We start from the raw sequence: 11,421 nt of genomic DNA, 5'->3' as shown, positions 1-11,421 counted from the left end.
AAGGGCACCCTGCACCAGCTAGTGCTGTTTCACCCTGGGACTTGCACCAGGAAAGTCTGAAGGAGAGTGCTCAGTGGAAATCAGCCGGTCTCCCCACCCCACCCGCTCCCACCCTGTGGGCCTGGATTCCTGTGGGATCTCTCTGGGGAGCTTCTGGGGGGGGTCTAGAGAAAAGGGGAGTACACTGCCAAGCCCCTCCTCCTTAGGTGCCCCACCAGCCCAGCTCCAGCAGTCTCTGCAGAATGGGTGTTCGAGGAGTGTGGCCAGTGTGCAAAGACCCACGTCTTGATGGGTCGTGATGATTTCGCCTGGAGCTGGAGCCAGAGGCCATGCCTGTTTTGGGCCTATCCCTCTGCTACTAAGGGTACGTCTGCCCTGTAATCTGAGGGACAATCCCAGCATGGATGGACATAGCTACCTAGGTTTCCCCATTTCAGCATGGCTACAAACAGCAGGCTAGATGCTGAGACGCTGGCTTCTGCATGGGCTGTCCAAGCCCGCTGGGGACCTTGGGTACGTCCTCACATTGCTAGCCTGTACCGCTGCGTCTGTGCTTCTGGTTTTCACTCTGCTGCGGTCACGCCTCAGATTGCCAGGTCGACCTGTTCTGGGATAAGCCAATGGTGAGGTTTTAGGCATTCCCAGAGGTACCGGCAGGGCAAACGCAGCGAGTATCCATGAGGAACTGAAAAGGATCTGGAGAAGAAAACACTGTTTATATTTCAGTCTAAACAACAATTTGGTCTCGGCATCATGAAAAATAAACTTTCACACGCTACTGATGTTTTTCTTCGTTACAAAGCCTATCGGATGTTTGAACAAGCAGGGCAAAGGCGCTGTCAGAAGTGGTTATGTACAGTGCAGCTGGCAGCAAGCACTGTGGCTGCGGGGCGACGTTCTCTCCACTCCCGTCCAGGAGCAGGTGAGCACAGGGCTGTTGATCAACGAGGTGGGCTTGCGAAAACGTGCAGTTTTTCTCCTGTGTGCTAGGCACATGGTGTCCGCTGCGCTTTGAAAAGAGTCACGTTTGTGTTGTGCACTCGTGCCAGGCGCGCTCTACGGCGGTGTTCGGTGCTAATTATCAAAGAGAGAGCACGGCGCGCCTAGGGAAATGCAACTCGTGACGGCTTTCAAAAAGTTACGTTCCTTCTTGTAGTCTGGAGCATCATGATATGACCTAGGCGAAAGCTTCCATTGTCAATGGTTTCTAATTACATGGCGCCTTCTAAACAAAGTGTGGACAATTTTCTGTTTTAAAATTTTTTTCAGATTTTTTTTTTTTTATTTTAAACCTGAACATTTTTAGACTTTTTTTTTTCTTTTTTTAGTTTTTGTTTCTGCCCCTTATCCCCTGATCTTTTCCAGTGGCTAAAGAGAAAGAAGGGGGAGGTGGAAAATCCCCCAAACTGAATTGAAAACATTTTTATTTTTTTGTTTTAAAAACTAATTGTTTTTCATCAATCATGGAAAAATTTTGAAACTTCCCATGAAGAATTTCAAGAGAACAAGGTTGTTTTTTTTAACACTCCCTCTCCCCCCACCCCAAACATACCATTTTTCAGCTGGCTCTGATTCTGAGTTACAGTCCACAAATCTTAGAGATGGTCCTGTGCTAGTGGGGATGTGCGGGTGGGGGAGTTACCCTCCCTCTAGGGTGAATTCTATATCTTCCTGAAAGATGTGGGTGATGCTCTGGATTGAGGATTGCAGCTGTGCTGTTTATCTGCCCTTGGCACATGGTCTCACTGGGACGCTCGACGGTTTTCATTTCATACGTTGATCCCCAGAGCAGCGTCAGTAGATTCTATCAGTAGATTCTATCCTATCGGTCCTATCAGTAGGTTCTAAATCCTGGGCACGTCCGTTCAGTCGCTCTGTCCATGAAGCACTGGCTTAGGTGCGCTGCAGTGAAAAGAGGAAATAAGGGAGTTTCGCTGCTTTTCTGTTGTGTTGTGCGGTAAGGGCCAGGTTTTACTACACGTTGAATCAAAAGCAAGTCTGCCAAGCAGTGTGGTTGATTTGCTTTCTAGGGAATGGGATGTTTGTGCAAGGAGCCAGCACTGGAAACGGATGTCCCCAGAGAGATCCCACAGGAATCCTTCGCCGCAGGCTCCACTTGGAGTGAGAGGCCAGGTCAGTCTCCAGGGCCCGCTCAGCCCCAGGAGTCTCTGCAGAGCGGTTTTTAACAGCAGTCGCTGGATTTCTGAGCAGATGTTAACTGCCGTCAGGGGAGCATGGTGTGGCGTCTCCCCTCCCCCGTTCTCTTGAACAGGTCCCTTCCGTGCCGCTTGGCTCGAGAGGCTCCCCTGGTCTCTAAGGGGACATGCATGGGAGATACCGTTTGCCCTACTCAGCTACCCCCACAGAAGGGAGGAGAGCCCTGGGCCCCCGGGACTGGAGCCCAGGTCTCCAGCTCTTCGTGGCTTTTGTATAGATCAGCGGTTCTCAAATTTTTGCAACCCAAGGACCCCCATTTTGATTTAAATTTTTTCACGGACCCCCAAGCCAGCTTCTAATTTTCCCCAGAGGTGCTCAACCCCCACTCATCCCCCAGACCCCTTCCCCACTCCACCCCTTCCCTCAAGGCCCCACCCCTGCCCCTCCTCTTCTCTGCCTCTTCCCCCGAGCACGCTCCATCCCGCTCCTCCCGCGCCCTCCCAGCACCTCCTGCATGCCACTGAACAGCTGCTCCGTGGCATGCAGGAGGCACTCGGAGGGAGTGGGAGGAGTTGATCAGTGGGGCTGGCAGCCTCGGACATGACTTGCGGACCCCCTGGAGTACTCTCACAGACCCCAGTTTGAGAACTGCTGGCATAGGTGGTCTGTTTTCAAGAGGGCTGCGAGTCATCAAGCCGAGCAGCCAATAATGCTGCGTAGGAAGCATTGCAAACTCTGCTCTGCACGTGGCTTATGAAACCCAGATCCCGGCAGGCTGTTTCCCCCTACGGATTGTTCCTTGCAATATGGGCTGTAGCTCGCAGTCCTGCCAGGGAAGGCACCTGACTGGACTGGCTTTGGGTAATGCATTGAAGTGGAGGAGAGCTGCAGGCTTAGACGCAATGAGAATAAAACCAATGTCCTGCTGGCTGCTGAAAGCGTTCAGGGCTGGAGGTGGGCAGGCCCGTGCAGACCCTTGTATCTGATCACCAGTTGCCTCCCTCTCCTTTCTATACTCCGGTAACAAGGTGTCCAACTCCTACACAGGGCAGCAGTCGTGGCTCGAACAGGCCTTGTGCACCCCCTGCCGCCCAGTGCACCTGTGGATCCAGGCCCTCCTGGGGGTGTGTGCAGGTGTGCGGTTAATCTGTTACAAGGGGCAGAGCCCAATCCCATCTGGGTTGGCAGAAGACTCTCTTTCCCTTCCCTCTCACACTGCTTGGTCCGGCCTGGTCTCTGCTTCGAGAGCTGACCCTAGCTGGCTCCCGCGGCAGCGGAAAGCGTGGATGCTGGTGTGTTAAGGCACTAGGTAGGCATTCAGGAGCTGCGTGAGCATGTGACACACCGGCAGAGGCTCAGAGCTGAGCCCAGGATGACAATTCAGTTGCATGGCAACAGTCGAGGTTTTCTGTGTTTGTTCCATGCTGGAGCAAAACCAGAATGTTTCAGCCCTCTTCCCCAGGCTGGACTTGTGTCAATGTCCATTTTCGGATGGATAGTGGAGCTGGTGACCTGGGGAGAGGGGTGGTCAGAGCACTCCCCTGGCATGTGGAAGACCAGGCTCTAGTCCCTGATTTGGAGTGAGCAGGCTCTGAGTTAGGCGGAGCAGGGACTCAAACCTGGCTCTTCCCAGTCCCAGCCAGTGCCCTAGCCAGGAGATAGAGTACGAGAGAGACTCTCTCTCCCCTTTCTGATGAAAACGTGGTCAAAAGTGATATGTCTCCACGACCTGGTTAGGCTGTGAGGGAACAGCAGAGGGCCATTCCCACCAGCTCTGTAAAGGGTGTTGTGTTTGTGACCTGGTACTAGCAAGAAAGGCTGATCCAGCAGGCAGGGCACTAACAAACCTGGCTTCAATTCCCGGCTCAGGCTGCATGTGGGCCCGAGGCAGGCCTGGCTGTGCCTCAGGGCTCGGCAGTGCAGTGGGACAGGAGCGCTGCCCTGCCCGCCAGGTGACTACAGTAATGGCCACGAGGTGCGCGGCTCACGTAAGCGCCTGAGAGAAGGGGCGAGAGAGCAGCCCCAAGTCTCCAGAGCCCCAAAGTCACCAGAAGGGGGGCAGCTCCCTGCAGCAGCTCCCCCCCCCCCCGAGTGCTGCTTCTCTGGGGGCGGTATTTGACCATTACGGCTGAGGGCTGAGGGCTGTCCGGGTCGTGGCAGGCAGGATCTGGAGGGCGGCCTGGACCTTCTGCCTGCCGGTTGCAAAGGCTGCAGCGGGCTGCGGGGCAGGTCTGAGGGCGCCGGTGCTCCAGAGCCAGGCTCTATGCGGGAGCAGCAAGAGGCACGTAGACGTGCTGGTGGTGGGGGCTGTGTAGTGCAGGCCGCGTGCGATGCGGGAAGCTACAGCAGGAGGAGCATGGAGCATTTGAGGCAGAGAAGAGCTTTCTGCCCTCTGGGCACATTTAAAGGCAATGTTCAGCCTGGGCCGGACGATTCCCAGCGCCTGAGAGGGCAGCTGCGATTAGCCACTGGCAGCCTGCAGTGAGCAAACCCGAGAGCCATTGGCTGGTGGGCATTGCCCTGAGCCTGGGGTGCGCTCTGCATGGCAAGTGTCCCGTCTCGTTGGGAGGAGCAGTCCCGTAGCCCCAGCGGAGGCGCCAGAGGAAAGCAGACTTCTAACAACAGGACAAAATGTTTGCAGCGCTTGTGAATGTTTAGCTTGCACCAATCCTCTTGCACGAGTGTCTTCAACTAAATAACGTACAAGTAAAAGAAGCACGAAATGGGAATGATGGGGAAGCACATTCATGTACACAATTTGCTGTGAATTGTGTCTGGGTTTGAACGTGCAGGCTTACAGCTCTGCCGTGCTTTTAGACCATGGGCTTGTTGCTTTAACTTGTAGCATGATTCTTCTCGCTGCTCTGGGATTTGCTCTGCTGCAGACTTAGATTCTTGTGCATCATCTCACAAGCAATGTACCTGTTTTAAGACACTTGGGTAATGTATGTCCATACTGTGTATCAGAAGGCAGCAGCCCTCTGAGTTTTTCCTTCACTTACGAAGTAAATATTTTTCCTCTGTGAATCCTCCTCAGAGTGTCCCCGGCTGCTTCCCACAGTCTACATTACCTTCTGCACATTTTACTCCCTTTGTTGACTTTCCTGTTGTTTCTTTAATTAGCACAAATATCTACTGCTCTCTTGAATTTGTTGTCAAAGACTGAGAATCCTTTAAAGAAAGTGGGATTTCCCCCCTGAAAACCATTAACTACAGAGAGTGTACGTGTACTTCCCCAGTATAAGGAACCCACTATCTATGCTAGCAAAACAGCTCAATATGTTTATGCAAATTCCATTTTGTTCTTGTTTCTCTCCTTTTCTGATTCACTCTGTGTACTCACATGATCTTGGATGGGGGATTCGCAATCAGTTTTGCAGCCAAAAAAAAAAAAATCAACAAACTGGCAAGTGTTCATATTTCAGTCCTGGAGTTACGTAGGTTAAAGTCTCCTGGTGCAGACAACAGAATGTATCGGAAAGAAAGCAGAGAGCTGGAGATGTTGCCTGCTAGAAGGAAATTGGAATAAGGGACCACGTTATTCTATATCTATCTCCAGCTTGAGTTCCGACACCTTTAAGGTAAGTGGAAGTCACTTCTTGTTTACTTGTTTATCTACTGTAAAAAAATTTGTTAAAAATACATTGCTTTACCTACAATGATGCGATGTGTCATGCTGCTTTAAATGGAAGCATAGCAAAAATAAGTAGAATACTTTACAAAAAATAAAATACAATGAAAATAAAAAATCTGAAATGAATCATTTAAGAGCAGACAGCTGGGCATGTAGAAACAGCTGGTGCTAATTCATGATAATTTATCTAAACGTAAACATAAAACAGTCCTGCTGACAGTAAATCAAACAGATAAGACTTCATGACTCTATTTCCAACACTTCATTCGGGTTTCAAGATACAGTAGGCATGAGAAAAAGATGATCTATACAGTTAAAAAACAAAAACCAAACCAGAGCCCTCACCATGGTGGAGGAACTGTTTAATAGTACACTGGATCTTAAACTCAGTTTATGTGACTTTAAGTGAAGAAGCATTCATCTGCTGCCAATTTTATTCTTATTACATTATGATAACCATGTATTTAAAAGTTTGTTTTACCAGATTTTTCTAGGCAGTGTATTATTTACTGTAGTATTAAAATATTTTGTGCAAACCATATATGATCATGCATGAGAAGAATTGACTAAAGTTGTTAGAATGATAGACAATACTGAGACTTTTTGAGGCTGTCATTCACCCTTGGTTAAATAAAACAGCATTTTTAGGGATAGACCCTGCAGCCCTTACCCCGTCAAAACTCCCAGTGTCTTACAGAGACCCTGGCTAAGTCTGAAATGGCTGCATTTATACCTTGCAAGGATTTTTAGTAGCATAAATATAAAGAGTTCCATGAGTATTTAAACAAACAGCAAATGTAGTTTTATCTTACGCAATGACAAATTATGGAATGTCATGGCGACGTCCTTTTTATTGGTTAAACTCTTACAGAAGAACGGCCAGACTGGGTCAGACCAAAGGTCCATCTAGCCCAGTATCCTGTCTACCGACAGTGGCCAATGCCAGGTGCCCCAGAGGGAATGAACAGAACGGGTAATCACCAAGTGATTACCATCCCCTGTCGCCCATTCCCAGCTTCGGACAATCAGAGGCTAGGGACGCCATCCTGGCTAATAGCCATTGATGGACCTATCCTCCATGAACTTATCTAGTTCGTTTTTGAACCCTGTTATAGTCTTGGCCTTTGCAACATCCTCTGGCAAGGAGTTCCACAGGTTGACTGTGCGTTATGTACAAAAATATTTCCTTTTGTTTGTTTTAAACCTGCTGCCTATTAATTTCATTTGGTGACCCCTAGTTCTTGTGTTATGAGAAGGAGTAAATAACACTTCCTTATTTACTTTCTCCACACCAGTCATGATTTTGTAGACCTGAATCCCCCCTTAGTCGTCTCTTTTCCAAGCTGAAAAATCCCAGTTTTATTAATCTCTCCTCATACGGAAGCCGTTCCATACCCCTCATCATTTTTGTAGCCTTTTTCTGAACCTTTTCCAAGTCCAATATACAAAGTGATTAATGCTCTGCTGGGTGTGCAGATGGAATAAACGTTGAATTGAAATTTCACATGAAGTAGGTCCCCGAAAGATGTGTGACCGAGGTCTGTCTTTTATTCCTATATTCATGGCTGTGTGTTGTAGTTGCTCCTGCGTTGTATTACTGAACTGAAGGCCAGTCCTGCTCCCACTGAAGTCCACTGACTAAAATCCCACTGACTTCACTGGGAGCAGGAGCAGGCCCTTGCTTCCCTGACACGTTCTTCTCTCCCAGTGAATACACAGCACGGGGAGTGCACTAGTCATTGTGTGCCATTTGCAAGCCTTGTAGCCTTCTCCATGCCTTAATTGCCCACTCCATGAAATGGAGCTAATCCTCACCTCACTTGTGAGGTGGCTGGGAGGCGAGATGAATGTCTGTAAAGCTCTGTGAGTGCTTTGCGTGGACGTGCAAAGAATGATTGTTTTCTGTCAGCTGTGAGAAAGATGGGAAACAGGATGAGCACGTGGAGAAAAGGATCAGGAGGAGCCCAGCCTGGGCCTTGTCCTGAATCAAAGGACTTTCCCTTCTTCTGCCCACAACAAGAACCTCCTCAGAATCTCAGGAAAAAACCCAGAACCTCAGCCCTTTGCTAGGCCTAATTAGGACGTACCATCACCCCTCTCTGGTGCTAATTGCACCCTGTCTTTGGGATAGAAGCTCTGAGAATAGCAACGGTGATTTTGTTGGCTACGTGTGGCTCTAACACTTGTTTTATAATCTGCAGGGGAACAATGTGGTGATAAAGGTGGTGATAAATGCTAGCACAAGCATTTCCAGCAGTGACTATCTCCTCGCCAATACCCAAGATGTACAGTAATTACTCCAGGCTCAACACTACGGAAGAAACGCTTCAAGATGTACATTACTCTGCTACAAACGTATCGACTGAGCAGATGTCTCCCTCCTCCTGTCCACTTCTATATTCAGATTATCAATTTACACTGATTCCGGTGCTCTACTGCGTTATCTTTATCCTCGGGCTTGCTGGCAACAGCGTGGTGGTCGCGGTACTCTGTCGCCACCACGGCCCTAAGACAGTTGCTAATATTTACATTTTCAATCTGGCCATGGCCGATTTGTTGTGCCTGGCCACACTCCCCCTTTGGTCAGCCTATTATGCCTATGGATACAACTGGCTTTTTGGATCTGTGATGTGCAAAATTTCAAGTTCCGTTCTGTCTCTGAACATGTTTGCAAGTATATTTTTCATCACCTGCATGAGCATGGACCGGTACCGGGCTATTGTCTATCCTATTCGGTCGCAAAGGAGAACACTGCAGCAAGCGTCGTTGATAGCATTACTTGTTTGGGGCCTAGCTTGTTTGTCTTCCCTGCCAACGTTTTATTTCCGTGACATGTACTTCATTGAAAGCTTGGGGGTGAATGCTTGCATTATGGCTTTTCCCTATGAGAAGTATGCAAAGTGGTCTGCTGGAACAGCCTTAATGAAAAACACTCTTGGCTTTTTGATTCCTTTAATTGTCATAGCCACATGCTACGTGTGGATCTGGATGCACTTAATGAAAGCACAGGAATTTAGGAAAAACAAACAAAAAAGAGACAAAGTCTTGAAGCTGGTGGCTGCAGTTGTTGTGGCTTTCTTAATTTGCTGGCTTCCATTCCACATTTTAACCTTTTTGGATGCCCTGGCTCGGATGAACATCATTAATAACTGTGACATTATAACAGCCATTGACACTACTTTGCCTTTTGGCATCTGCCTGGGATTTGCAAACAGCTGCATCAACCCTTTGTTGTACTGTTTCATTGGACACCAGTTCCAAGAGAAGCTCCAACATCTCTTTAAGCTGCGAGTCTATCAGTTTAACAGCACCAGACAAAGCTCTTCCTCAAGAAAAGGGAGTTGCCTTAAAGAGGCTGAGACCCCTGGGGACTGTGACAAAGAAAGATTGAACTGTAAACCAACACTGTAGGTAGCAAACAGGGTTTCTTTGGGGCATCTGGGCGCTCTGAATGCCACAACACTTTTTTCCCTCCATTTTCCAGATTTTCTGGTACAAAATGTTCAAAGGAGAATTTATTTTAATGTACCGAGTCATCTACTTTACCTGCCTTTTGGCAAAGAGCAATGACTGTAGAATTTTTACGTAAGGTGTAATGTCTATAAAATCAACCTATACATGACAATTTAAAACATAAGATTGTATGTAGCTGGGGGCACGTGAATGCTGTTTAATACGACATAGGAAAGGGTGATGCTAATATGCCAAAAATAATGCTAATAAAAGACTGTGCAATAGAGAAAACTGTGACTATCACACCCCCTCATTAAAATCTCTTCCTGAAGGAAATAGTTTGGCATGACAAAAACCTGTCAATCATGCTGTAAAATAAGTAAAATACGTAAAATACAGATATTATTGTACCTGTTGGTAAGAAAAGATTTTGTTCTGTATTTCATTTAGTGAAAGTATTTGATGAAGAGATCAGATTATTCATGCGTTCTGAAAGAACCCTCCCTGCAACATTGTGAAAACACTGGACTTATTTCCTGTTTGTTTGGATCTGGGACCATTGCAGCAAATAGACAGGAACTGGATCAAAACCAAAACCTTTCAAACCTTGTCCCCAAGCCAGAACTGTTGAAAAATCTATTTTTGGAGGGGAACCTTTTGATTTAGGAGAGCTTTTTGGGTGGAGGAAGAGATACACATGCTCTACAGCCTGGCGAGTGGGGTTGCAGGCTGGGATGTGGGAGACCTAAATTCCTGATCTTCCTGACGGAGAGCAGAGTTTTCCATCCCGGGTCACTCAGAATCCGGCAGAGTAGCGAGTCGGGCTCCCAGCCATTGTCCTAGGCATCAGAGTCAGTGATACTGACCCATCACAGAACCAGGTACAGCTCCAAGAAACATTCTGGGTTAGCCAAGATTTCATGTTGTCAGCGATGTTCTGACCCGTGCTACAAATGAGCAGGGCGCTGGTTGATTCTGGTGGAGCTGGCGGTTAATTGCTTAGCAATTACTGAAACCCAGAGTGGCGCTATAGCACACGCATAATCATATTTGGATAATTGCCTGGTATTTAAAGGGACAGGGTCACGGAACGGATACTGAGCTTTTGATCTCCAAATTGCCCCTTGCAAGGTCAGTAATTAGGGGCAATATTTGGCTCCTTTCTCATTCTCTGCAGAGAGGCCAAGCACTGAATGAATCCGCAGTTACACACTAGAAATGTGAATGGGCCCCTCCACCGCCCCCGCTCTCAGAATAAGAGTCGTACGTCTATCTTGTCAGTGTGGCACCTTTTACAAGCACTACATTCTGGCTGCAGTCTGACTGCCAGCTTGCAGAGGCCAAACCGAAACGTTGTTTGGATTGAGAAACAGTCTGTGCCCCACATTTGAATCCAACTACACTGAAATCTGTAGCCATATGTGAATAATTAATAGCAACCCCTGTGTGTGACCCAGCAGCAGCCATGTGGAAACTCCCCCTGCAGAAGATTAACACACACAGCCTGGGGTTCACTATTACTCCCTTTGGTGATTTGCACAGCTCTGACGGGGGACCTCTGGATAGGGTGGGACTTGTCTGCTACACAGATACGGTAAGGGTAATTTATAAGCACTGAGGGCCAGTTTCTGCCCTCAGTTGCACTCACGATACGCTGTAAACCAATGGAATTGTGTGCGTGCCACAGAGGGTGGAATGTAGTGCAGGAACTCCTGCTGTCAAGGACATTCATTCCCCCCCCCGCAGACTGATTGCACTGTTTGTTTCTGCAGTTGCATGGAGATTAAGAACATAAGAACAGCCACACTGGGTCAAACCAATGGTCCATCTAGCCCAGTATCCTATCCTCCCAATGCCATATGCTTCAGAGGGAATGAACAGAATAGGGCAATCATCAGGTGATCCGTCCCCTGCCATCCAGTCCCAGCATCTGGCAGTCAGAGGCCTAGGGACACCCAGAGCATGGGGTTGCATCCTTGACCATTTTGGCTAAAAGCTGAAGCTGGGCCTGTCTGCCATGAATTTATCCAATTCTTTTTTTGAATCCAGTTATAGTTTTGGTCTTCACAGCATCCCCTGGCAATGAGTTCCACGGGTTGGCTGTGTGCTGTGCGAAGAAGTACTTCCTTTTGTTTGCTTTAATCCTGCTGCCTATTAATTTCAGTGAATGACCCCTA

At 48.1% G+C, this 11,421-nt stretch overlaps 1 protein-coding gene across 2 annotated transcripts; it reads left to right on the top strand.

Annotated features, from left to right (window-relative positions):
- The first annotated feature begins 489 nt into the window (after positions 1 to 489).
- On the top strand, positions 490 to 9,670 carry AGTR2 (angiotensin II receptor type 2). Of its 2 annotated transcripts, XM_043522415.1 has the most exons (3): positions 490 to 949; positions 5,530 to 5,738; positions 7,993 to 9,670. In XM_043522415.1, exon 3 carries the CDS (start codon positions 8,024 to 8,026, stop codon positions 9,200 to 9,202), a length of 1,179 nt encoding a protein of 392 aa, XP_043378350.1. In that variant the 5' UTR covers positions 490 to 949; positions 5,530 to 5,738; positions 7,993 to 8,023; the 3' UTR covers positions 9,203 to 9,670. The 2 variants fall into 2 exon arrangements, with proteins under 2 accessions (XP_043378350.1, XP_007056253.2); XM_007056191.4 differs by lacking the exon at positions 490 to 949 and having other exon boundaries at positions 2,754 to 5,738.
- Positions 9,671 to 11,421: the final 1,751 nt, after the last annotated feature.

This window comes from Chelonia mydas, chromosome 9 (genome assembly GCF_015237465.2).
Source record: "Chelonia mydas isolate rCheMyd1 chromosome 9, rCheMyd1.pri.v2, whole genome shotgun sequence".
In the NCBI taxonomy this organism is placed as follows: Eukaryota; Metazoa; Chordata; order Testudines; family Cheloniidae; genus Chelonia; species Chelonia mydas.
The sequence above is the reverse complement of the archived record's forward strand: the minus strand, read 5'-3'. Positions and strand labels throughout refer to the sequence as shown.

Bases quoted from the DNA above. Each gene is read 5' to 3' on its own strand.
- AGTR2 (XM_043522415.1), top strand. From the start codon at position 8,024: ATGCTAGCACAAGCATTTCCAGCAGTGACTATCTCCTCGCCAATACCC.